The 26,923-nt window shown below is 37.6% G+C and overlaps 1 protein-coding gene and 1 long non-coding RNA gene across 6 annotated transcripts; one reads left to right on the top strand and one right to left on the bottom strand.

Annotated features, from left to right (window-relative positions):
• Positions 1-1,350: 1,350 nt before the first annotated feature.
• On the top strand, positions 1,351-14,628 carry LOC109105815 (vascular endothelial growth factor A-A). Of its 4 annotated transcripts, none has more exons than XR_006156670.1 (7): positions 1,351-2,068; positions 3,812-3,854; positions 5,727-5,923; positions 6,221-6,297; positions 6,796-6,828; positions 10,846-11,091; positions 12,371-12,507. XR_006156670.1 is itself a non-coding variant. In XM_042740405.1 (7 exons), exons 1-7 carry the CDS (start codon positions 2,003-2,005, stop codon positions 13,963-13,965), a joined length of 567 nt encoding a protein of 188 aa, XP_042596339.1. In that variant the 5' UTR covers positions 1,352-2,002; the 3' UTR covers positions 13,966-14,628. The 4 variants fall into 4 exon arrangements, 3 of the variants coding, with proteins under 3 accessions (XP_042596340.1, XP_042596339.1, XP_042596341.1); XM_042740405.1 differs by lacking the exon at positions 10,846-11,091 and adding an exon at positions 13,947-14,628 and having other exon boundaries at positions 1,352-2,068; positions 12,371-12,502; XM_042740406.1 differs by lacking the exon at positions 12,371-12,507 and having other exon boundaries at positions 10,846-11,400.
• A 7,717-nt stretch (positions 14,629-22,345) lies between these two features.
• On the bottom strand, positions 22,346-24,455 carry LOC109051814. 2 transcript variants are annotated; one of them, XR_006156669.1, is made up of 2 exons: positions 23,107-24,455; positions 22,346-22,975 (listed from the first exon to the last, which is right to left on the bottom strand). It is a non-coding gene; the product is annotated as an uncharacterized LOC109051814 (long non-coding RNA). The 2 variants fall into 2 exon arrangements; XR_006156668.1 differs by having other exon boundaries at positions 22,346-22,884.
• Between the last annotated feature and the right edge of the window lie 2,468 nt (positions 24,456-26,923).

Genomic DNA, 26,923 nt, shown 5'->3' with positions numbered 1-26,923 from the left:
AAACATCAGCTCATATTTTCATTCATCCACATAGGTTTTTTTTCTGCAGGTTTCAAAATATGACAGGACTGCCAAGCACAGGTATCTGTGACCAGTGAACACATGAGTGACAGGCACATTTGTGAAAATGAAAAACATTTTCATGTTTACACACCTACTGTATATATAACATCAAATATAAATCAGACATCATTCGTAATGCATGTGAAACTGTAATATTAGAAGTCTGTAAATATTATTGTGGTCGTTTAAAACGATTTGTGTGACATACTTCAACCTTATATGAAGTTATACTGTTACCTTTAAAACTATTTGAGAATCAGGTTTGATTTTGAAACTTATGTTCTTTTAATACTTTGACACACCTATCTTATATTTATTCTGTTATATCAATAATTTGCAAAATAAATTTGTGAAACAAATATAAACCTTGCTTTGCTTTGTTCTCTTCCCAACATGCTTCTCCTTCAATAGACAAACATGTCAACTTATTTGAACACTTGAAAAGCACCAAATAAGTTTGTTTTAGCATAATTCAACACAATTAACCCTTACAGTACTCCCTCAGCCAAGACGCTCAGGCATGGACCCTCAATAGACTGTTAATAATATAAACATAAGGAATATTTGTTTTTTAAATGTTTTTGTTCAAACGTTGCAACACGTTCATGGATGCCCAGTTGAAAACCTGATCTCACTGTAAGAGTTATAACTGCCCACATAAAATACTTAATAACACTTTACAATAAGATTTAATTTGTTAACATTAATAAACATGAACTAACGGTTAACCTATTTCTAAAACACTTTGGTTATTTTTCATTTCAAGCTTTATTAATAAATTACTGAAATCAAATGCCATTTCTGTTGATATTATTTAATAGAGCTAACATGAACTATCAATGAACTAACATTACCACAGATTATTAAATACTGTAATAGCCCAGTGTTAACAAATTGTATAGTAATTACACGTGAACTTGATACAAAAAGAACGACTAATGGTTAATTAGCATGACTCAACAATCATTAAGAGTCACATACTTCCTTTTATTAAAAACTGGTCAAACCTGTACAAAACGAATAGGAAGATGTATGGGAAAATAGCACACTGGACCCAGTAAAGGCTACGGATTTAATACAGTTAAAATGCTTTCGTAAACCTATACCTATTTTTGGACTGTCTATGAAGCTGAATAACCCACACGCAATAAGATTTATGCATAATTTCCCACCTTCTGACGTCCTGCTAAAGTGAGTCGAGCCCCTTCGCATTGGAGCATCATAATCTACGTAAGACTATCGCTGACCAATCAGCGGCTGAGTGCCGATTCTCTCAAGATCTGCAGCGTTGAGCACTGAAGCGCTGAAAGACAGAGCGAGCGCAAGTGACAAGACCTCCTCATACCACCAGAGAACATCCACAACGATATGAGACAGCAGAAGCCAAAGCAATAGCGGAAATAATACGAGGGAAGAAGGAATTGCAGTTGAACCAGGGATTGCCATTGGATCACTTTATACCGGCACATGTAGCGTCTTGCTCTTGATGAGAAGCATACGCGCAGAAGCCGTTCTCTGGTCCCTATAGAGGTTGCGCTTGGAAGTGTACGAAACTTTTTTATATATATATTTTGTTTTGCCTGTGACGTTTTGGAATTAGAATTATTTAACTTTGCGTTATACTGTGGATTTTAAAGGCGAAAAAGGAGGGCTAATATAGTGTGGATTTCCCCCGGTTTATTTTCTTTATAATCCTTTCATTTTGCTGTTATTGCTATTATTTATATTGTATTATATTTTCTGGAGGAGCGCTAAGGTTCAAGGCGTTCATTGTAGTGGATTCGACGCAGGTGCCTCGGTCCTGAAGGCAAGAATGGAACTGTTACTTTGACCCACGATATCACGGTTCATTCAGATTCAGCAGCTTCGCTTTTAATTGTCTTGAGGGCCAGAGACTGTTCAGTGACGCTCGCCGCAACACACCACTGGAATTACAATCATGAACTTTGTCGTTTATTCGATACAATTATTTTTTGCGGCTCTCCTTCATCTCTCTGCTGTCAAGGTAAGGACTGTGCAATTTAGTGGGTTTGAAATGATGGGAGGAGAAAGCCACTCATTTTTTTATTAATGTGTAAACCGAGGTCAGATTACACTGACGAGGATATAATGCACTTGTCCAGTTAGGTTACCTGAAGTTTCACGTGGGATTTCCTGCTTAAAATAATAGCTGCTGTTATGTTAAGGATATTTAGCTATCAGTATTGTGTAGCCCGACCAGTTCCTGTTCTGAGAAGTACATGGATTTAACATGAATTAACCATAAATGCAAATGACTATAAAACAGACTACGTGCTGTAACGGGAGTATACAGGCTACGGGAGGCTAAATGCAACGAACACAGACACAACACTGACTTTCTGATTTTTAGTAGCGCTCGCGATGCCTTAAGACTTAAAAACTGCAACCAGCTGCTCTCTTGACGAGAATAAGGATAAGATATTACCTGAACGCCTGCGTTTCTTTGTCTCCCGCCTAATTAATTCATTTTCTTGAATCGTGACACAGCAGCGCACGTAGCCTGTGTTTGATGTCGTGAAACATATTTGTGAGGTAAACTACCGTCGGTTGTTTGCTGGTTGCTTTGTCGTCATTGTCCCGATGTTGGGTGCAGAATATGAAAACTGTCTGCTTAGATATGAAGCAGATGGTCTGTGAGGCAAACCGGCGAGATTCTCACGCAACACCGAGAGCGGTTGCGCCAGTCCGCGCCAGTCCACGCCACCTGCGGTAACGCGACCGATCACGCGCTCTCTCTCGCGCCCCAGCGAGACTAATCTGTAGGCGGGAAAAACGAATAGTCTTAAATTGTAGCAGAAGAATCTTTGGATCTCTGTAGCCGCTTTGAATGACAAATTAACTCCCTTACTAAGAATTTAGATGTAAAAAAAAAAAAAAAAAAAAAAAAAAAAGATTATAAGAGATTAAATACCCTGAAAAGAATCTAAGACATCTTTCTGAAAGCATGCAAACTCCCATAAGCTACTAGATTTTGAAAGCCTCTCTGGTTTTTATGGGTCTGGGGCCAACTAGAGGGCCTCATCAAACTTCCAAGGGGTTTATTGGATGATTTAAAATTATTTAAAATAAGTCTAACTTAATCTAATTTGGTTAAAATAAGAAAAAGTTACAGTTTAGGAATATTTGCGATTACAGGGCTTCTTTAGTTGTACCCACACTGGATCATAGTTAAGGCTCTAATATGTCCTCTATAGGGGTAGATAAGGTACAAATACTGACATATGCCAATAAATTGACATCATATTTCTTGCTTTTTTATTTGTACCATCAACAGCTGTCAATTTTACTGAAGGACATATGGTTCGCGAAACTAATGCAATCATGAAATCAACTGATGTTTATTGTCTATTGAGACTGCAAGTTTATGTTAATCAGAAGCTTAGAAAACAAGCAACTTTTTCATCATTACAGCAGTACCACAGGAAATATTTTAGCTTAAATATTGGCGGCTCAAATTTTTTTTTTAATTGGCCAATGGGGATCAAAAAGGTTGAGAACGACTACTTTAAACTCCTATAAGAGTCCAAAATCCTAAGCATCTACAGTAATTCTAGATTCTGGCGTAAAAAAAGTGCTTTTGGTTGTGTAAAACATAATGAAATGTTCCCTTTTCGAGAGTTTCCCAAGCATTACTATTGGTTTCTTTCAGTGGTGTATAACGTAGGTCAGATTGAACTCATTTTTGGTGTTCTGTGACTTACAGTTGTCATTTTTTCTGTCCTGACAGGCTGCCCACATACCCAAAGAAGGGATGAAGAGCAAAAATGAGGGTAAGTCTCTTTATATGTGCAGTGTTCGTAAATGTTGAAGTGTGTATGATATGAAAAATGTTTTGGAAATGAGGCTAAGAGTCCAGCACCACCTGGAGGATGTATATGTAATGACATTCTCAAGGCAAAGATTAAACTGCGAATGGTTTTATCCCAGTTCTGAGGCAGGTAATAGGCCTACAGTACATAGCCCATCCAATACTGTATGTTTGCTGTTCTCTTTTGTTACGCAACACTCTCTCTACTTAATCAGTTTAATGTCACTTACATAAATATTTGCTTGGACACTCAAGATTAGGAGTCAGGGTATATTTCCCACCCTCATTAGGATCGCCAAAGTGAATAATTTATTCTACCCGCAAGCAACCTTGTGTGGACTCATTGACCATGGCTGTGTTTGTTTATTAACAAAGATTGCATGATTTATTCCTGATTTGCCCTCAAGGTCGCAATTATTTGTTAGCAGTTGACCTGGTTGTTTGTATAGAGTCCCTATTACGTTTCTGGGGGAACGTGTATTGTTATTTTTACGTCATTCCCAATCTGCTTCCATTCATAAGCGCTTTCCCACAATGTAGAGCTCCTATGCTAGACGGTTTTGATTTGCATTAAATGAACATATTGAATCTTGGTTAGCAGTAGTCAGTCCGTTTATATCTGACTTTGCACTTTGCTAAGTGGTACAAACATCACAGCCATAAACGAAGAAGTGCCATGATAGGGGACTGGGTGAAATGTGGCTGGTACCACCAACTGATTACTAGTTACTGACTTTATCATGATCAGCATCATGAATACAGTTGTGTTTGGTTTTCTTGCATGGCTCTGGGGCACTGACAGATTCATGGGTGGCAGGGAGTGTCAGGCAGGGTGGGCTTCTCATGGAGGTCAGGTGTCTGCAGTGAAGCCTGGCGCCACACTGCCTGAGGTCACGCTTTTCCCTGGCAGTCTGCGGGTCATGAGGCACTGGGGTCAGGATGAATGATGGGAAGCCAGTTTAGGGAGGTGTACAGACTAGGGTGGACGTGCAAGTGGGGCACATGTGCTGGTGTGTGTGCCTCAACATGTGTGACATGCCTTTTTTTGCCCACTTGGGAAAGTCAAGTCCCTAGTGAGCAGAACAGGCCTGTGTGAGGTGTTAAGCCATGGATGTGACATTTATGGTGCCTTGCTCTGGAAATATTAGTTTTTGCAAAGAATGGATACAATTTACTCACTCTAATTTTATTCCAAACACGCATGCTGTTATTTTGACCTTGAAATGCAAAAGGAGAAGAATCTTCATGCCGCTCTTTTCACAGTTATAATCCTGAATAACATATTAAGGATAAAAAGCATAATCACATACTTTATATGTGGCTTAGTATGTTAGTTAACACATCAAAATAAGTGTACTTCTTTAAAGCACTACAAAAGATTAATTAAACAATGATTTAAAATATACTTCAAAGTTAAACTTTTAATGTGCACTTTTTAAAAGTGTACTTAAGAATGTTAAGAAACAGTCATGAAATTCACCTTTAGTTACATTGATATTATATTATGTCTAAATGTCCATTAAAAAAAACATACTTTTAAGATCTGTACACTACAAGTGCACATTCAATACAATTAAGTGCACTTCTTTTTCACAAGGGTCAAGACTTCTGAAATAGCCTTTATGAGAGACAGACTCAGTCATGGTCATTATGAACTGTCATTACATGGAAAAGAGCTGCATGAAGATACTTCAAATATTCTCTTTTTGTGTTTCACAGAAGAAAAAAAATGACAGCATACAGTTTTGGAATGGCATGATAGTAAAAAAAAAGAAAGAAAAGAAGACATCAGTAGTATGACAGTGACTGAACTCTCACTTTGCTTCCTCTTTAGTGATTCCCTTCATGGAAGTGTACAAAAAGAGTGCGTGTAAGACACGAGAGATGCTGGTAGACATCATTCAGGAGTATCCTGACGAGATCGAGCACACCTACATCCCGTCCTGCGTGGTTCTCATGCGCTGTGCAGGCTGCTGCAACGACGAAGCGCTCGAGTGTGTCCCTACAGAGACCCGCAACGTCACCATGGAGGTGAGACTGGTTCAATCCAGCGCGTGCAGTCCTTCACCCTGCTTCTTATGACTTCATGCTTGCCCAACATGGGGACAGTGAGGCGGTGTTAACTGGCATGTCAGCTATGTTGTTTACCGCTGCACACTGTGTTTACACCCCGTTTATGTGGCTGAAGTTGCTCTTGGCCACTGTTGAGGCCTGCTCTTGCCATTTATTTAACAGTGTTTAAAATAAAATAAAAATGACAAAGTACACTCATAGTGAATGAATGCATGCTTACATACTAAATGTGAATTTTTTTGTTTATTCCTGTAGGTACTGCGAGTCAAACAACGTGTATCACAGCATAATTTTCAACTGAGTTTCACAGAACACACCAAGTGTGAATGCAGGTACGTCTCTAAAGCTGAGATTAAATGCATCTTTAAGAAATAGTTAATTCCAAGATGTAAACTGTCCATTATTCTTAAAGTTTACTCACTTATTGTTCACTATGCTGTTATTTGTTCTGTTAGAGCACAAAATCTTTAATAATTCAATACAAGTAAAGATATTTATTGGCATCTATGGTTCCAAGAAGAGCCTTTTACATCCATGAAAACTTTTTTTATTGGACAAAAGTTTCTTTATAGTGGAAAAAAGTTTGTTTGGATTATTAAATTGTTCTTTAGACTTAAACGAAGAAAAAAGTGGTTCTTTTAAGAACTGTTCACTGAAAGGTTCTTTGAAGGAACCAAAAAAATGGTTCTTCTATAGTATCACTGTGAAAATCCCCTTTTGGAACCGTTATTTTAAGAATGTAGTGCGTAAATAGAGACAGAATATTTATTTTGAGTGAACTTTAACTGATGAAAAGTGAATTAAACCTCTGTTGCATCTGTCTTTTTCAGGCAAAAGGTAGAAGTCAAATCAAAGAAAGAAAAGTAAGTTGAGTTTTATTTTTATATTATTGTTATTATTTCCTATGTCAAGCTTTTGGGTGATTTTAAGATAACAGATCTTTCTGAAATGGTAAATTCTTCCATTTTTCAACTTGGACATTGTGGGATTTGGTTAAGATTCATTTGTTGACAGTGTGGACGGTTCTAGATGGTGCAGGGCGTTTCTAAACACACGGCTAAAAATTGCAATGACTGGGTTGATTGAGCGGCGATGAGAAGCAGCCAGCTGGACACTATGCTAGCAGTTAGCACAGTTAGCACTTGGCAGTCAGACTATTAGCAGTAAAGCTCAAGTGATGCAGTATATCTCTAGCTGCACGCCTGGACTGACCAATCAAATTGAGAGCATAACATACTTTTAGGAATGTGTTCCAGTAGGAGCCAGTCATTCAGACTTGATTTGTCAGTGGGTCAGTGTTTATATTATGTACATGACTCACAGTAAGAGCAGCTTCAGCAGTCTTTACTGTCTGTATGTGAGTGGAGCGAATGACAGCTGAGATGATGTGGGTGAGAAATGAAAGTATGCATATTTTCATCATTGCCAGATTCATGCTGCTTGCTTTGTCATAACTGGTGCATCCCATTTGCTTATTGTTCAACACTAGTGTTAGTGTTTCACAAGAATTTTGCCTTGTGTGAGAGCACTCTAAATGAACTCGGATGTCCACAGTGCCAGCACGGTTCACTTTGTAAACACACAGTACTGTGAGTTTACTTTATTTTCACTTACATGTAATTCCAAATATAAAGTTCCAGGAAATCCAGCTCATAGCGTCTCAAAGTCATCAAAAATGATAAAACCCTGTCTAGACCAGGGATCTCCAACCCTGCTCCTGGAGAGCTACCATCCTGCAGACTTCAGTTCCAACACACCTGTCTGTAACTATCAAGTAGCCCTGAACACATTGATTAGCTGCTTCAGGTGTGTTTGATTGGGGTTGGAGCTGAAATCTGCAGGACAGTAGCTCTCCAGGAGACCCCTGGTCTAGACCTTCAGCGCTCCCTCTACTGGATCAGTATCGCCACTGAGTACTAAAAGTTCACAAGCATTGTCCTAGCATTATAAAGAAATAAATGAGTGCATATTAAATATAACAAAACCATGGTATTAGTCATTATGATGCTCAATTGTTTGCTAATTTTGTCGCAAATATATTGTGAGAATTCATTATATCGCCCGGTTTGCTACTGCAACCGCCTCGACACACCCTTAACCCCGTTTGCCTATAACAAAGCTAATAAAGTGAAACACTTGACTGTTCTCACACCCATAAAGTCAAATCAGCTTCCACTAAATGATACAACAGCCGAATCCCTCCTAATCCTCAGGCACAAACTCAAGACTCAATGCTTTCAAAGGGACTTAATTATGATGCAACAAAACCTGCTTTTTCTTTTATTTGTGTTGGACGTCTTTTTATAGCTAGTGTATTTCTATTTCTGGCAGGTAACCATTCATAATTTAATGCTTCTCATCTGCTGAACATAGCAGATGGCATGGCAGTATCATAAAGAAATAGTAATTATGCAAGTCATTTTGGATAAGAGCATGTGCTAAATTCTGAAAATGCCACCTCTGAAAAATTTCCAGTCACAAAAAAACAACAAAAAGAAGAAATTGTGACGCTTGCATGTTTATTCTGAAACGAACACATTTTAACATATTTTAGCACATTTTACCATATGTAAATAAAAAAAAAAAAAAAATGAAACAACAATGTGATTTTTTTTTAAATGTTCAAATAATTAAATGTGGTAAATCTAATTTTAGATCAACAAGTTGAGTGTTGAGCTGGTCAGGTGTCCGCCAGGCCTCCCTGAGGTTTTACAGCCCATGGTGCTTGTGTTAAAGCCTGGATTGCTCCGTATATATATCTTAAGAGCTCTGGCCTGCTGATAACAAAGTCTTTTATAGGATTGTTTCAGTTTTTCTTTTGGGGCGAGGCTCCAGCGCTTTATGGCAGGCTGTGAAGACCACCCGCCGCTCTCCTCACACCGCAGTTGCTCAAGTCTGACCTTTGCCTGCTTCCCCACACTAATCATAGTAACAAGTGTCTGTCGTTAACTCACTTTTATTTTTAGCCTTTTAAATAGTAGGTGATCCTAAGACGGAGGTCATTGTTGGTTACCTTGAGCTGTTTTACAAACCTCATTTAATGCTATTGTGTCTTAAAGGGATACTCCACCCCAAAATGAAAATTTTGTCATTAATCACTTACCCCCATGTCATTCCAAACCCGTAAAAGCTTTATTCATCTTCGGAACACAATTTAAGATATTTTGGATGAAAACCGGGAGGCTTGTGACTTTCCCATAGACTGCGTACAAAAAGTATTCTCGTCATTTCATAACGCTACGGTTGAACCACTGATGCCAGATGGAGTATTCTGATGATGTTTTCATACTTTTCTATACCATGACAGTCTATGGGACATTCACAAGCCTCCCGGTTTTCATCTAGAGGTTGCTATCTAGAGTTTCTGGTCCCCATTGACTTCCATAGTCAAAGTCAAAGGGGACCAGCAGCTGTTTGGTTACCTGCTTGGTTTTATTCAAGTCAAAAATATGATTTAATATTGATGGATCAACCCAAATAGATTAATTTATACCAAGAAATCCTCATTTTATGAGTAAATACCTCTTGAAGGTAACAATTGCAGTGTATATAACAGAAATATAAAATCAAATATTCTGAAAAAAAAAAATCACACAAAAAGGCTTTTTTTCAAACAACATGTTTTGTGCATCCACTAAAAACCGCCTTGACACCAGTTGGTCAAATGTCATTTCAAAAATTTAAGTTAGTGCTGATAAAAAAGCTCTTGCAGCATCTTTTTGCTCTGATATTTTATCTAATGGAAGGATGGTGGGTTCAGGTCAGGGAATGTTCCCAGTTTAATTGGATGAGCGGCGGCCGTGTGCCTTTCTGCACCTATAGGTTAATGCGAGCGTACAGAGATGGATGGGGTTAGCTGAGAGGGCTAAATGAAATCCGTTGGTCATGGGGCTAAGCGCCGGCTCTCTGCGTGTCGTCTCTCTCAGCACGTAGGCAGGCGTTCACACGGGGGGCGGGGAGCCCAGCGACTCTCGCTTCTGATTCACAAGCTCAAGTTCAACTTCTTGTACTTCGATCCTTACCTCTAAGCTCCTCAAACACACACACACACACACGTTATGGCTCAGTTCCTTCAGCTGCTTTTTTGGACTGTAGAGTCTGCCACTGATTCCTCCTGAGGACTGTCCGTGACGCACTGCTCCTCGCTTTAATTGCTGGCGAGTTGGGTTGTCTCAATAGGATAATTTTAGTGGTCTGTACTAATACCAGTGGAATTTCACAATTCTCTATACAAATTTAAATATAACAGCAAAAATTAATTAATATGAATTTTACTTATTTAAAATACTAAATATGAAAAAAAAAATAGGTTCAAAACTGCCTATGCACTACGCACATTAAGATTTTTTAATGTTTTCTAAATGTTAAGATTATTTTTAATGTTTATGCTCAAGTCTGTTTATTTGATCAAAAATACAGGAATATTGTGAAATTTTATTACAATTTAAAATAACTTTTTTCTATTGTTATACATTTTAAAATGTTTTTTTTTTTTTTTCTGTGTTCAAAGCACATGATCTTCAGAAATGCTGCTCAAGTAACATTCATTATTATCAGTGTTGAAAGCAGTTGTGCTGCTTCATAGTTTTGTGGAAACCGGGGTAGAAAGTTCAAATGAACATGTCTTTAAAAAAATTTAATTGTAGTGTTAGTTAATATCAAAGTAGTATTTTTATTAAACAAAATGTTAATTAATTATTAATTAAATTATTGTAAAAAAAAAAAAAAAAAAAAAATAAAATGTAGTGTTTACTAAAAAGTATGGGTTTTTTTTAAGTATCAAATTGGAACCAAAGCACTTTTGACATCCCTTGCTGATTGATCTTTCTCAGCAGCTTCATTTAGATGTCCTTTTCTTGCGTTATTTTCCTGTTTTGCAGAAAACCCAGAGTGGGGAGGGTTAAAAGCCGAAAGAGAGCGAGAGAGGGAGATTCGGGCGATCTCAGCGCCTCGGCTCACCTGCGCTCAAGCAGTATTTTGCTCTCAATCATTGGCTTTATTTCAGGGCGGCTTGTTTGCTCTTTGTAATCTCACTTGTCCTGCCGGCTTAAAGCCCCAGTCTGCATTTATTTGTACTCTAATTCACACTGTTGGCCCACGGCCCACAAAGAGGAAAGCAACCAAAGGTAAATAAACAGAGGTTGCATGGCTGTCTCTGTCATTATCGTACTAATGTCCTGCCACAGCTGGGTTGACGCCATGCTCATGTGATCCCTCACCAGTCACCTGTATTTCGGCCCCCTTGATGTTTCTGAGAACATCAGCTGAATCTCTCTCCTGTAGATGGGCTTGTCTTTACTGCACTGAAAACAGTGAAATGACTGTGTCATTTATTTAAAGTGCATTTTTATTATTGGTCTGATTGAAAATTTGGTTTAAACCTCTTTTGTTCCATTCAAGGCAAAAATAAACAAAAACTAAATAAACAATAAAAATGGTATTTTGTGTGTGTTGATGTGCAGAACACATACTATTTTTACTTTTTCATTTATTTTATTATGTGTGCATAAAAGAAAAATATGACACATATTTTAAAACAACATCATTACAAAAATTAAGGTATTTCAAAGTTGCCTTTATATTAAGTCAGCTAAATGAAACATTGACTAATAAAATGTTTTTAGTTTTACTGTGAGTTAAATTTTTACTTTCATAATACAACTGGTTTTGATTTTGTTTATTATGTTTTTTTATTCGATTGACCTATATAAAATAACATTTTGGCTTATTTCTAAAGAAAATATATTGATTAGATATGGTATGGTCTTTATAATAAATATTTTTTTACTTTGTGTGAAGGTTTTTGTCTTTGGGAAAATATTCATATTAAACCAAAATGTAAGGTTTGAACCAAACCAAAAACAAATACATTTGCCTGGTTACATTTGTTTTTTTTTTTTGTTTTTTTTCTTCAGTGTAGGTGCAAGTAGACAATTAAGAAAGTCACATTTTAGAACAGATAATGTGTCTATGAAACAGTTCAAAATTTGTGCTTCTGTGTCAAGTTTCTGTAGCTGAACAAACCACTTTAACAGACTTTGCTTTTGCTTCATACCTCTTTCATTCGTGTATATGTGAATGTGTGTATGTGAATGTGTGTATGTGAATGCACTTTTCTGTCAGTCCAATAACTGTTCTCGTCTGATTTCAATGTTGCAGCTATTCATCATGTGTGCTCACTGATGGATGAATGAATGAAGTCATTATTTGTTCTCATCACACACAATCTGCCACTAATGCTACCCATTTTCAACACAAAGCAAAAAAGGACCCAAATTTGTGCAATGAATGGAGGTGGTGTGTGATGGCGAGGTGCATGAGCGTGTGTGTGTGTGTCTTCAGCTCTCTGGCCAAATCACTAGTGCTTAGATGTCTCTCTGTCTATTCCTTCTGCTTCCCTTGCAGCCACTGTGAGCCTTGCTCAGAGAGAAGAAAGCGCTTGTATGTGCAGGACCCCCTCACCTGTAAATGCTCCTGCAAATTCACACAATTGCAATGCAAGTCCAGACAACTTGAGTTAAACGAAAGAACTTGCAGGTTTGTTTATGAACTGTCACCACGTGCAACATGCATCTTCTTATCAAGTCATTTTCCCTTCTATTCTGTATATGCATGGTGACGTAGTGTGTGTGTGTGTGTGTGTGGTGCAGTGAGAGACATTTAATCTGGTGCATTACTGCTGTGCACTAATAGTGACATCATGTTTTGGTGTTAAGCATAGAAATGATTAGTAGTGTACATCAACTGATTTTTTTTTTTTTTTTGGTATTCTGTCAGCAAGCAACATGATTCTGTGTTTTTGTGTGAACAGGCAGGGATGCTACATATGTGTGTGTGTGTGTGTTTTTGAAGTGCAACTCACACATCCTGCTCTCAGTTATTCGTTGTTTTTTTGTTTTTTATCTTGTCATTTTATGTTCATAATAGGTCAGAATTTAATTTGGTATTATTGATTTTGCCATTACGTGCAAAACCATGCCATTATCTGTTCATATTTCAGATACCTAATATGAGATCTTGTTGAATTATATATGTGAATATATAAGTGTGTCCATGCTGTCTGCTTCTCATCAACTGTCCCACTAATTTAAACTGTCTGACCATATGTTAGCATTCTATATATGTTGTCCGTATGTTATTGTTATGCTTTGTGAAGATCACAGCATACTTTGATCCTGTGGCCGTTCCACCCAAACCAATTTTTACCCCATCCAAAATTCCAGCAACTGAGCATTTTTACCTAACCACTATACAGATAACCCAAAATGTTTTTGATTAGACTGCCAAAAATACAAAAATACTGAATTTAGTTTGCGCTTAAGTATTAAGTGCTCTTAATTGTACTGAATGTTCACTTGTAGTGTACTTCAAATCTTAAAAGCATATAACATACTTAATTACACTTTTAAAAAGTAATGACAAATTAAAGTTTTACTTTTTTGTGTGTTTTTATGTGTTGAGTAACACACTGCACATGAAAATTACTTGATTATAATTTTAACTAAAGTAGCTATTACTTAAAGTTCATATATTTTAAATGTATAAATGTGTGATTACAAATTTAATACATTTTAAATACATGAAATACAAGATTCAACATAAATGGCAGTACAAGCAGTGCACTTTATTTATAGAACTACATCTAAAGATGTACTTAAGTCCTACCTAAGTTGATCAAAAAATCCCTGTAAAGTTCAGCTAACTGCAATTTAAACAAACTTAACATGCAACTAAATGCCAGAAAACATTAAATTTCACACTTATATTATTTTATTTGAAATAAATATATTAAATATATATGTACGTTTCATTGCGAGCACTACTTTTCTATTGTAAACACAGTAGCGTGGGAAAAGACTCTGATTAATTCTGATTGGTTGGGTGGCTAAAAAACACAGATCAATAAGCGCATAGGCTTTTCCTGACCTATTTTGACATAAATTTCAAACAGATCTCTAACCAGTCCATTGTTCTCTTTCAGATGTGAAAAGCCAAGATGATGAGCATCGTGCTGGGCAGAACAATGAATGAAGGAATTTTTTTTTATGGCACAGCACTTTTTAAACCTGAGGATGCATTCCCTGGACGAACTGCAAACACTAGCCTGAACGAAAAGACAGAGAATGAAACGAGGGCAGGAGATACCATCCCGATATAAATTTTTAAGATAGTAATATATGAATATATAGAATATATATTATATATATTAAATGACAATGTGTGTCGCTGCTATCACCTACAAGTAAACGAAGACGCTGCTTGGCGTGTGAATGGGATATATTTGAGTGTCACTGCACCTGGGCCTGTGATTGGACAGAACACAGTGAGGTAAAGCTTCACTGGATCGGCCCGCTGTGGATTCATATTTAAAGACTCGGATCGAATGTCCAAGACTTCACTGAAAGGTGCAAACGACAGCCTCCAACCCTTTACGTGAACAGTTACAGGCTGTCGATCAAAGGAGAGGAAGTGACATAATAACAATTCTTTCCGGAATGTTCGGAACAGTGGGTCCAGGCATGGGATACGAATGCGGAACTATCTCTTTCTGTGATGTCACTCTCACTAGGGTGAAGTCTTAGTCACCCTGTACTGACTAACATCCAATAGGACTTGGTGTGATAATACTAAAGGGATATTACATATATGTACATACGGAGATTTAAAAAAAACACATAAATGTGACAAAATGCAAATCGATTCTGACTTTTGCTAAGGAACAGACTCGTTCCATTCACCGCAGTAGTAAAAGATAACACTAATATTTAAGTTTAATGTTTTCCAAAGAGGGTATTGCACAGAACTTTAGGAACTGTTCATTACCACACAATATCTGTGTATACATATCTAATATCCCTTTGTGTAGTTCACTACATCTAATTTATAATGTTAGAATCTGTTCAGTATTCTGTGTATTTAATTTGATCTATTTATATTCAGTGTTATTGATGATATTGTTTTGATTTGTTTCCTATCGACATTGTCACCAATCTGAAAAACTGTGGACGGCTTTATAAAACGAAAGACAAAAGTGAAACAAACACTTCAACATTCCTGAAAGCGCCTTTTTTTAGTTTATTGTAAGGTTTTTGTATGAGTGATCAGTTTGGTGGAGATATGAGGCCTGTGGACGAGGTTTTATGATTGAAAAACAAACATTCTCTTTGTGTGAAAGTGCCAGAAATGAGTTTTTGTTTGTTTGCCATGTACAGCCACATTTTCAGTATATTTTCACAGTAATATATTTATTGGTGCTGTTAAATATTAACATCCTTTTGTGTTTTTAGTATAACTAGTAAACATATTTATTTTCAAATGATATTGTTTTTTATTAAAGCAAAAATGGATTTCTGTTTGGCAAGTGTGCTGTTTTTTGTCAGTTGCACGCACTGAATTTATTTCCAAAATGTTGGTACATTTATAAAAGTAATAATACATTTTACATGTGCACTCACTGTAGGACAAAACAACTGCAAATGACACTTTAATTCAAGATGCTATAAAACAATGAATACGATGACTACTATCACATATTCCATAAAAAATCCTTAATGAAACAACTCAGATGCATTTAAGAAAAATAAAAAAATAAAATTTCACTTTCACTTCAGATATTGAGATGAAAAATACATGGAAACTGCATAAAAATTATCAGTGTGTGTGTGCTCTCATCATTTTTTTTTTTCTCAAAGATTTGTGAAGAATTACCATCATTTACACACCCTCATGTCATTCTGACCTTGAGCTGTTTTCTTTATTCTATGAAAACTAGCTTCACTTTTCCATATAACAATAGTGGATGGTTATTTATTCTTCCAAGCTCCAAAAAGCACCAAAACATCATACTGACTCATACTCTGTATTTTAGATCCATTTGATACGTCTGTGTGAGGGAAACAAATTCTGAAGTAATTTATTAAAAAAAAAAAAAAGTTTTATCTAGCATGTTTTGTAGAATAAAACATAAAATTCATTGAGTTTGTGTTAACCATAGGCCATATTTCAAACATTTAACAAAGAAAAAAAGTCTTTAAATCATCATGTCTCATTATTGTGCCTATTTATACATCAGTTATACTCATATTGGACTTGTGAACGGCCCGTTAAATATATTATACAATTCGTCAATATATAGACATATACAAAAGAAGAATTACATTTATAGAAACAGGACCATGACTTGTCTGCATTGAATACCAAATTTCTGATCCAGAAATTGTTTTACAACAGCACAGAAATGAAACAGAGTAAACTGAATCCCAAGGTTAATTACACATGCTTGTTAGATAATAAGACTTTAAGGACCAATTTACTTATGAAACATCCGTATGAAGGTTAATGATATAGATTACAGCACATTTTACACTCGCCATGTGACTGATAGAAAATCCTGATCAGGATTATAAGCACTGCTTTCTTTTCTTGACCTTTGGTTGTGTCTAATGAATGTGAGGAGATTCAAACCAACGTTCACCATCAGAAAGCTCTGAGAAGCTGTGTTGTTTGGCTTTTAAATCAATAGTTTACCCAAAAATAGATTGTTTTTTTGTTGTTGTTGTTTTTGTTTTGTATAAATTTTTCCAACCTTATTTTCTGTAAATAAAATGTTTTATTTCTTTGAAATAAAATGTTTTCCAGAATGTCAAAGCTTCTTTTTACCACACAGGAAAATTGTGTACATTGATTAATAGTGCCAAAAGAACAACAAAACACCATTAATGCACAATACAGGTAGTCCATACAACTCGTGCCTTACATTCTGAGCCCTCTGAAATCATATTTAAAAGAAAAACAATAACTGTTGTTTTTGGCAATTTATTTATTTTTTTCTCTTGCAATTGCAGTTCTCTTGCAATTATGTTTTTTTTTTTTTTTTTTAAATGCAATTGCTAATTAACATCTAGCAATTCAGAGTTTATCTCATGCATTTTTGAGTTTATATCTCACAATATTGAAAATGTCTGAATTGTAAGATACAAATTCAGAATTATGAGAAAAAAGGTCTGATTGTGAAATAATTTTTTTTATTATTTTTAATTGTTTTAATCCTGTGGCTGTCACATACTTTCAGTTATTTTGACTTGGGCCTGGGACACGCTAGACAAATTTCAAATCTAAACTGATTTTAAAACCATGGTAGACCACAGACATAAAGACAGTTTCAACTGATTTTTAGCCTTAAAACCCTCTGAATGCACACACTAGAGGATCCGACCAGACTGTGAGACCATACACTTGTTGATTGCATGAACGATTTCACAGTGCTTCAAGATCTCATGGAGACTCGTGAAATCAAATGTGACTCGAGAAGAAAAACACATGGAGGACAATCGACTTTGTCAGTCAGCTTTCCCGGCGTGTGTCCTGTTGTACAGTAAAAAACAAAATAGAGAAAAAGAATATGAGAGATGTTCTTTCTCAGTACTCCACTAAGTGGCATATTTGTGGCTGCCAAGTTTTGGCTATAGAAGCATGCGACATCTGGTAGGTGATAGTTAATCATCCACTGAGTTCGATTTGAGTTTGGTTACGCTCCGTCTCGATCGCACAATGTTTTGGATAAAAAACATTGCAACTTCTCTGTGGGGTGACGAGCCGTTCTCTCAGACTGTAAACTTTAGCTGCATTTAGTCGCGAAACTTGCTAACTAGCATATTATTAGGAAAGGCGATTTGCAATGATTCATCAAATAACCTTATACTCACTTTTTCTGTAGATGAGGCTGGATCAGGAATGATTCACGTGAACATAGATGCATTTAGGCAGATCGGGGGGCACATTCCCTTCAAAAACAAAGGTAATCCGCTGTTTCTTCAAATCAGATGTCAGGAGTAAATGAAGACTGCTATTTTCATTATTACATTCAAGAACAGAATACCTCAATCACTTAGGAGCCATTCTTGTCTACATCTGCTCCAGAGGTGAAACAATGACGGACTGATGACAGCTCACTCAGGGTGGGGCTAAGATAAAACCCCAGTGTCAATCAACAATCATGGGAGGGGCTTGGGTCTGTGTGACATCACACAGCCAAGAATCTGAGAACAGCTTGATTTGAGAAAGGGGTTATTATTTAAGGGGATAAAAAAAAAAAAAAAACACTAGGGGAATTTTTACCATTATAGGGTGGATGTGTACACACACTGCCAACACACAGTTATGTTTAAACAACATGTGAAAGTGAATTTTGCATCCAATGACCCCTTTAAAGCAAAGATGTACGTTAAAACTGTGAACTCAAAGCGATCCAACAAGCTAATTCCATGACAAAGATTTTATCAGTCACTAAGTATGTACATTTAATAATGCTAAAAAGGATTAATATTTATGAATTAGATTGTAAACTGATCCATTTTGTTGAGAGTGCAGCGCGCTTCCAGCAAGATCAGGGGTTCAACTGTAATTTTACAAAGCTACGAAAATACTTTTTGTGTCCAAAGAAAACAATAATAACATAATTTATTCAATAATTCTTCCCCCCGAGTTACCGTCTTCCGCCATTTTGGAGAGTATCCACTGAACGTAAACAACGTAATCAGCATTGTTTACGTTCAGGATCCGTGCTATCTACCGAATGTAAACAATGTTTACGGAAGACGGCAACTCGTGGAAAAGAATTGTTGAATAAATTATGTTATTATTGTTTTCTTTGCGCACAAAAAGTATTCTTGAGCATTGTAAATTTATGTTTGAACCACTGATGTCACATGGACTATTTTACAGATCTCTGGACCTGGGAACATTGCAGTTGCATTGCTGTCTATGGGAGGGTCAGGGAGCTCTCAGATTATATCAAAAAATCTTAATTTGTGTTCAGAAGATGAACGAAGGTTATATGGTTTTGGAACGACATGAGGGTGAGTAATTAATGACAGAATTTTGATTTTTGGGTGAACTAACCCTTTAAGAGAAAGGCAATAAAAAATTCTATCTAGTGCACATGTTGTGTGGACTTTTTATGTTCGTTTTGTAATTTAGCATTTTAAATTATCCGCTTTAATGATAGTATGGGGTCATAATGTAATTATGGTGATTAAATTTTATTTATCTCCCTGTGGTTTTGTAATTCAACATAATCTTTCCTTTGCCAGCAAACCTGAGATCCAGAGGCATATCTGCTATTGTTGTCCCTTTATTTAATGGTCTATGGCCAGGTTATACTAAATGCTGCACTGAATGTGGCCACTGACTCAGCAAATAATACACTTAAAGGGTTATATGATGCGATTTCAAATTTTCCTTGCTCTTTGGAGTGTTACAAGCTGTTCGTGCATAAAGAAGATCTGTAAAGTTGCAAAGACTAAAGTCTCAAATACAAAGAGATATTCTTTATAAAAGTTAACACTTGTCCACGTCGCCCTGAAACTGCTCGTTCTAACACACCCCCACATCTCTACGTCAGTATGTGGGAAGATTTGCATAATGTAGCCCAGATGAGCCTCTGCTCACTCAAGGGCGTGGTGTGTGACGCTGTTTCGTTGAGAAAGTAAAACTACTTTGTTTTTGCCTTCCAAAAGAAGACACGACTAGAAATCATGTTTATATCACGTTTATAATGGGCTTTTTGTTTTTGTTTTGTCGCTCTGGCCGGACAAAGCTTCACAATATGTTAAGAGGCGTAACATTTCGGTATCACGCTTCAGGCATTTGGCCAATCACAACGTGCTGGATAGCTGGCCAATCACAGCACACCTCGCTTTTCAGAGAGATGAGCCTTGTGAAAATCGATGTGTTTCAGAAGGCTGGGCATAGAGGAGAAACAATAATGTACAGTATGTGGAAAATAATGTGTTTTTTTAACCTTAAACCACATAAACACATTTCATTACACCAAATACACAAAATAAGGTTCTTTTTAGCAGCATCATATGACCCCTTTAAACCCAAAAGAACCACATTGTACTTTGTACAGACAGACAAAGGTTTGCTCTTTAGTAAGCAATGCATAGTTGCGGCGTTCAGTTGTAACAGTCGTGTCTCTGGAGGCAGTGAGCGCCTGATGGGTGAGAGATTAAATGCTCCCTAAATGGCCCTTGTGTAAACCTGTCTGTGGTAACCATGAACCTTACACCCCATGCAATGTCTAAAAAGAAAGCCAGCAATATTAAATCCTGAAAATGGAATGGCTTCAGTCTTATAACCGATTATTTTTCAACTAGATGTTGAATGTGTACCGAGTGAATTGAAAGTGTCTCTTTAGGAGTCCATCTGAGATTTCCCAGTTCACATGTTGTCACCGGAGCAACGTGCCTGCGATCAGGTATTCTGCTGTGGAAATTGCCCTCACAAGGATCCAGCATACGTCATCCAGTCACCTGCTCTGCAAGTGTAGCTCACTGTGTGTGTGTGTGTGTGTGTGTGTGAAACTGTTCTCTCATACTGCTAGAAAGGACTGACCTATATTTAGCTACCTAGGAAATTTACCAAGTCATCTGTCATCTGATCTAAAGCAGAACACAGACAAAGATAGAGATGTATCTTTTCCTTTATATCACTCTTGTTAACACTGTTTTTCTACCTTAGAGAGGTAATGTACTTCAGGATAATTCATCCAGACCCAGATCCATGCCATTTCTGTCACCGTTACCCGTTAACCATTTTATTTTTATAGTAAAATGAACAATTGCATGAATGATGCATAATGGCCTCTCCATTATACTTCTAAAATTTATTAATTTTTCTTTAATGTTTTATGTTTGTCAGTATAGGGATCATTTTAATTAAATTAATTAAACTCTGTTACCATACTTTTGTGTACAGTAGTTCTACTACTGTAAAGCTGCTTCTTAGAAAGAAATTGTTTCACGACAGAACTTGTCAGATAAAAAAAAAAAAGTAAACCCTGTTACAAATATGAAAGTAAAGCTGAATTTGCAGCATCATTACTTGTTTTTAATTTTTTTTTTTTTTTTTTTTTTTTTTTTTTTTTTTAAATCTTAAACTTTTTAAGGGTGATGTACAAACCCGATTCCAAAAAAGTTGGGACACTGTACAAATTGTGAATAAAAACAGAATGCAATAATGTGGAAGTTTCAAATTTCAATATTTTATTCAGAATACAACATAGATGACATATCAAATGTTTAAACAGAAAATGTATCATTTTAAGGGGAAAATAAGTTGATTTTAAATTTCATGGCATCAACACATCTCAAAAAAGTTGGGACAAGGCCATGTTTACCACTGTGTGGCATCTAGTACAGGCTTCTAGTTGCTCAACTGTCTTAGGTCTTCTTTGTTGCATCTTCCTCTTTATGATGCACCAAATGTTTTCTATGGGTGAAAGATCTGGACTGCAGGCTGGCCATTTCAGTACCCGGATCCTTCTTCTACGCAGCCATGATGTTGTAATTGATGCAGTATGTGGTCTGGCATTGTCATGTTGGAAAATGCAAGGTCTTCCCTGAAAGACACGACGTCTGGGAGCATATGTTGTTCTAGAACTTGGATACACCTTTCAGCATTGATGGTGCCTTTCCAGATGTGTAAGCTGCCCATGCCACACGTACTCATGCAACCCCATACCATCAGAGATGCAGGCTTCTGAACTGAGCGCTGATAACAACTTGGGTTGTCCTTGTCCTCTTTAGTCCGGATGACATGGCATCCCAGTTGTCCAAAAAGAACTTCAAATTTTGATTCTTCTGACCACAGAACAGTTTTCCACTTTGCCACAGTCCATTTTAAATGAGCCTTGGGCCAGAGAAAATGCCTGCGCTTCTGGATCATGTTTAGATATGGCTTCTTTTTTGACCTATAGAGTTTTGACCAGCAACGGCGAATGGCACGGTGGATTGTGTTCACCAACAACGTTTTCTGGAAGTATTCCTGAGCCCATGTTGTGATTTCCATTACAGTAGCATTCCTGTATGTGATGCAGTGCCGTCTAAGGGCCCGAAGATCACGGGCATCCAGTATGGTTTTCCGGCCTTGACCCTTACGCACAGAGATTGTTCCAGATTCTCTGAATCTCTGGATGATATTATGCACTGTAGATGATGATAACGTCAAACTCGTTGCAATTTTTCTCTCAGAAACTCCTTCTGATATTGCTCCACTATTTTTCGCCGCAGCATTGGGGGAATTGGTGATCCTCTGCCCATCTTCACTTCTGAGAGACACTGCCACTCTGAGAGGCTCTTTTTATACCCAATCATGTTGCCAATTGACCTAATAAGTTGCAAATTGGTCCTCCAACTGTTCCTTATATGTAAATTTAACTTTTCTGGCCTCTTATTACTACCCGTCCCAACTTTTTTGGAATGTGTATGTCACAGGTCGGAGCGGACTACAGATGTCATGAGTCACGCCCCTTCCTAGTTTCCACCTCGAGGAAGTCCCAAGAACACCCCAATGACCAGACACATGAGAGACGGTAAGTAAATATTAAAACAAACTTTATTAAATTACTAAAAAAAGGGTATGGGGAAGGGGGGAAGGGAGGCTAAAATCCAACTCTCCAACTGGAGAGTAACACTCTCGAGTCTCTTAGACTCCGTCGCGGGAGATCTCAGGTGAGTCCGAGTCTCTTAGACTCCGTCGTGGGAGATCTCAGGTGAGTCCTTCACTCCTCTTTCCTTCTGGCTATGTGACGACAATCAGCTTATTCACAAGTGCCCCTTTGTTCTGGCTTGCAGGACGACTGTCCAGGGCCCTCTCCTTTCCTGGACGTAACAGATATAAGTGGTACGTATTGAGAGTTTGAATGCACGATGGATACCTGCTGCTACTCATGGCGAACTCCGAGGCGGCCCAGCGGGTTGGACTCCCGGTCGTCCAGATGCTGGTGGAGCTGCACAATGGCTGCCGGGATCCAACTGAAACCATACTGGTAAGTGTACGGGGGGGGTTTCCGCGGTTTCTGTATCCTGAGTGACGGGTCAACGTGCAGGTAGACGCTTCAAAGGGACCCGCTAGATCTGCACAAGAACATACAGGTAAGTATAACAGGACTGGACACGGACAGTGGACAGAGGGGCCGCTGGCTCTTCACTCGGGGCACAGGTAAGTCTGTAGGAAAGACAACTGGGACTTCACTCTGGGCATACAGGCAAGTGTACAACACAATATGCTGGCTTTAGCTTTGGGCAATAGCTTACGGTGAATATACAGGGAAACAGGAAGTGATGTAACTCACAGACCTTTGAGGAAATAGACGTCAGGCATTCCTTTTCTGAGGCTTCAACCAACTGCTGATAGAGGTGCGGATCGAAAGCTGCTGCGTTGGGCCGAACACGGCCTCCGCTGGTGTCACACACAGGTAAGTTGTTTCACCCGGGGTGTGCTACACTGAATGGGTCGAACGCTTCCCTCTTCTTTCTTCCAACCGACAGGGCAAGAGATCTAGACAGGGGCGAACCTTTGAAGAACTCCACAGCAGGTAATAATACACGCACCGCTGATTTCCTCCTACAGCAGCCAACTCCTCACCATTAATACTTCCCACTATATCCACACTGTTCTTACTTGAAATTGTTTCCCGCCACCGTCACGTGGGGAAGAAGGGTCAGGATGTAATCGACGGCATATAATTGGAGATGTTTTCTTCGCCCGCCTCAGTACTCACTTCCTTCCAGGATTTCGTCGGGCCTGAAAGGTGGTTGTTGACGACACAAACACAGCACAACACTGAAAGTTTCAAGTGTACACACTCACAGCAAAGGACAAAGACTCACCCACTGCACTCCACACACTCTTGGTGAATTTAGGGTCAAAACCCCGTCTGACCAAAGACTCGTCCTGGAAATCATGGAGACACTGATGCAACGAATATTCAGATTTAAACGTCGCCGCCACGACACCACAACGTCTTCTCTCGCTCACTGGTCCCGGCTCACCCACAATCCTCCTCCACGGTGGGGCTGCTCACATACTATGCCACAAACTCACAAAAAGGCTCACAGATAGTTCACTCTAGATGATTATGCTGCTGTACGATGGTTTAGGGTACCCACACCGTTACTAACACGAGGTCTCTTTTCCCTCTTCTTTCCAGCTCCTGGATACTTCTCCTGCTCCCACGTGACCTGTCGAAAGGGCCTCCTTCGGCGATACTTCCAGTGAGTCTTCCTGTTTTTAACCACTCAGAATTTGTTACACATGTCCATAGAGCATTTCACAGTTAGGTAGACATCCCAATATACTCAGCCCGGTTTCTGCTTCTGCCAAACCCTTGTCTCCGTCTTCGCCCAGCCAACAATATCCTCCGCCTTCTTTCCGCTGCACTCGCCCAAACACTCCAACTCACTCGCCGTATTGGCTAGAATAAAAACTCCCCCTCTGCAGTTTCTGAGGCCCTCTTTATACTCCTCCTTCTCTTCACACTGCCCAATCCGCGATCGCCCCGCTCATCTATCCACCTGCGATCCATGAAACCCTGATTTCCTTTCCCGGAGTTCCCGGAAGTAACCGATGTTTGAGAATTATGGTCCGGGCGGAACCAATCTCCGTCACTTTTTCAGTTCCGCCCTTACAAAGTCACTCCGTGACATGTAGCTCTCATGAAATCCAAAATGAGCCAATATTTGGCATGACATTTCAAAATGTCTCACTTTCAACATTTGATATGTTATCTATATTCTGTTGTGAATAAAATATAAGTTTATGAGATTTTTAAATTATTCCATTCCTTTTTTACTCACAATTTGTACAGTGTCCCAACTTTTTTGGAATCAGGTTTGTAATGTTAAATTCCAATATATATTAAAATGTATTAGTAGGATCTGTTTTGTTTGGATTCAGATGCATTTATTTACTCTTAAACACATTTCTTTTTAATAAAATGTTATAATAAAATGTGAGTCACTGACTGGCTCACTGAATGAAGAGCTAGCACTGAGTGGTAGAATAATAATACAGTACATTTTTCCATTTTACCTTTTAGCAGACTTTGGAGTGGATTGAGTAACTGAAGCTTGTGATACTGTACATGCTTGAGTAATTATTGGAGCGTAAAGTCAGTGCTTAAGCAAACAATGCTGGTGTCACATTTTCCTGTCTGGAGGGCAGTTCAGACCAGTACTGACTGGAGACGATGGACTGACTCCAGATCATATATCAGCCGCTGACAATAGACACTGAAGGGTAAGAGTGACTCTATGCATGTCTGACAAGTCTTATAAAATTCTATCATCTCCAGATCTTTATGAATTCTGTGTAGGGAAAAAAAATGTACATGAAAGTTATATGGTATAAGTTTATAGAATACATTTTGTTGAATGAAATTGTTTTAAATTATGAATTTAAAGACAACAAATATTTGCAGCCAGACAGTTTATTTAATATTCTTTGGCTTTATTATTAGTAGTAGTAATAGTAGTAGTAGTATATTATAAAATAAATGAATTCATGGCATTTTAAAATACAGTTTTCTAAAACACAACTAAGAAATTTTGACAACATGGCTGTAATAAACACCTCATATAACACTAAACTTAACTTCCAGAGAATAAACAATGTTTTAATCAGTGACTAAATTACCCTTTTTATTGACCCTAAAAAATAACAAAACAATGATATTGTCATGGTAGTGTCCAAAACAATATCATGTTCACAAAAGGCTGGTTTCTATGCATGTTGTCTATACATGCTTTTCTTTATTTTGACTGGTTAAGTAGCACGTGAGAGGAATCGAACTGATTGATCTTCTGGGTGGCACACACACACACACACACACACACACACAGTGTGTTTTGCGGATAAGGGAAACAGCATGAATGAACTGATGTGGGGGTTGAGCAGTGCATTTAATAGGATCCTGTTGTAAACCTGCCTGTTTCTCTACTGATAAGGCCCATGTATGGGACACTTTTAAAGACATCCCCTTTTTTAACCTGTCAATCACACTGTGCAGGATTGGGCATAGAAATTGGAAAATTGTTTTTTATTTTTTTTTACAAAAAAGTACTAAATTTCCCTCTACTGATTATATAATGGCCACTATTAAAAATCACAATATTCCAAATCCATTTCATAATTTCATACGTTAATTCATATAGGCTACATTTGCTACATTAAAAGTTTGGTGTCTATATGTTTTTTTTGTTTGTTTGTTGAATATGTTTTTGAAAGACATCTCATTTAATCAAAAAGAAAGTAGAAGCTTGGATTAATTTGCAGCAGTAGTGTTTTATTTACAAAAACAAACAAGCTACAAACAAACAATAAATACATCTGAAGAATGTGATACAGAGAATGCAAAAAAAAAAAAAAAAAAAACATTGACAATAACCAACCAACTCAAGATACAAACACAGGACAATATGTACACGGGAAAACCTAACCGAAGAACATAATCAGTGACCATGATAACAAATAATTAAAAACCAAGGCAATAGCAACAGCTTTGAAAACAGAAACAAAAAGTCAAGGGAGGTGATGGTGGATCTTAGGGGATGGAAAGGAGGGCTAGATCTAGGTCCCCTGAGAGGAAAAGGACCAGGTTTAGGGGGTGCTGAGGGAGCAGGAGGCCACCATGGTCAGTGCTTCACTAAAACCCGCCCTTTACATGCCTTTCTGGAACAACGTCACGCACCTCCATCATTTGACCAACAAAGGCAAGTTATCAGAAAACTAATTAGAAATAAATCAATGGAGCTAGCGCAATCACAAAACGAACATGATAAAAGCAGCCATTTGTTTGCATTTTTTTTAAACTTAATGATTTAAATCCAAAAGCATTGATGTTTTGCCAGTTTTACAATAATAAGTGATGCATTGATCATAATGGATTAATTTGTCAGGATTGAAAATTAGTCACAGAAATAAAATAGTATTTACCATTATTTCACAAAAGAGGACACACTTTTTCAGTTGTGTCTGTTTCTGTTTATTTGTATTCACAGTATACATCATAGTTAGAAAGAATGATCATTCATGATCAATATGAACATCAGACAGTCAGGTATAAAGAGACGAATATTACTGATGGATAAAATATGTTACTAAATAAATACACTA

Source organism: Cyprinus carpio, chromosome B16 (genome assembly GCF_018340385.1).
Source record: "Cyprinus carpio isolate SPL01 chromosome B16, ASM1834038v1, whole genome shotgun sequence".
Classification (NCBI taxonomy): domain Eukaryota; kingdom Metazoa; phylum Chordata; class Actinopteri; order Cypriniformes; family Cyprinidae; genus Cyprinus; species Cyprinus carpio.
Note: the sequence above shows the minus strand (reverse complement) of the source record. Positions and strands in the feature narration are given on the sequence as shown.

What these genes read in the sequence shown, in the direction of transcription:
- LOC109105815 (XM_042740405.1), top strand. Translation starts at nt 2,003, where the DNA reads ATGAACTTTGTCGTTTATTCGATACAATTATTTTTTGCGGCTCTCCTT. An exon ending in TTCATCTCTCTGCTGTCAAG is followed by an intron (nt 2,069 to 3,811) that starts GTAAGGACTGTG and finishes CTGTCCTGACAG; the next exon opens with GCTGCCCACATACCCAAAGA. An exon ending in GATGAAGAGCAAAAATGAGG is followed by an intron (nt 3,855 to 5,726) that starts GTAAGTCTCTTT and finishes CTTCCTCTTTAG; the next exon opens with TGATTCCCTTCATGGAAGTG.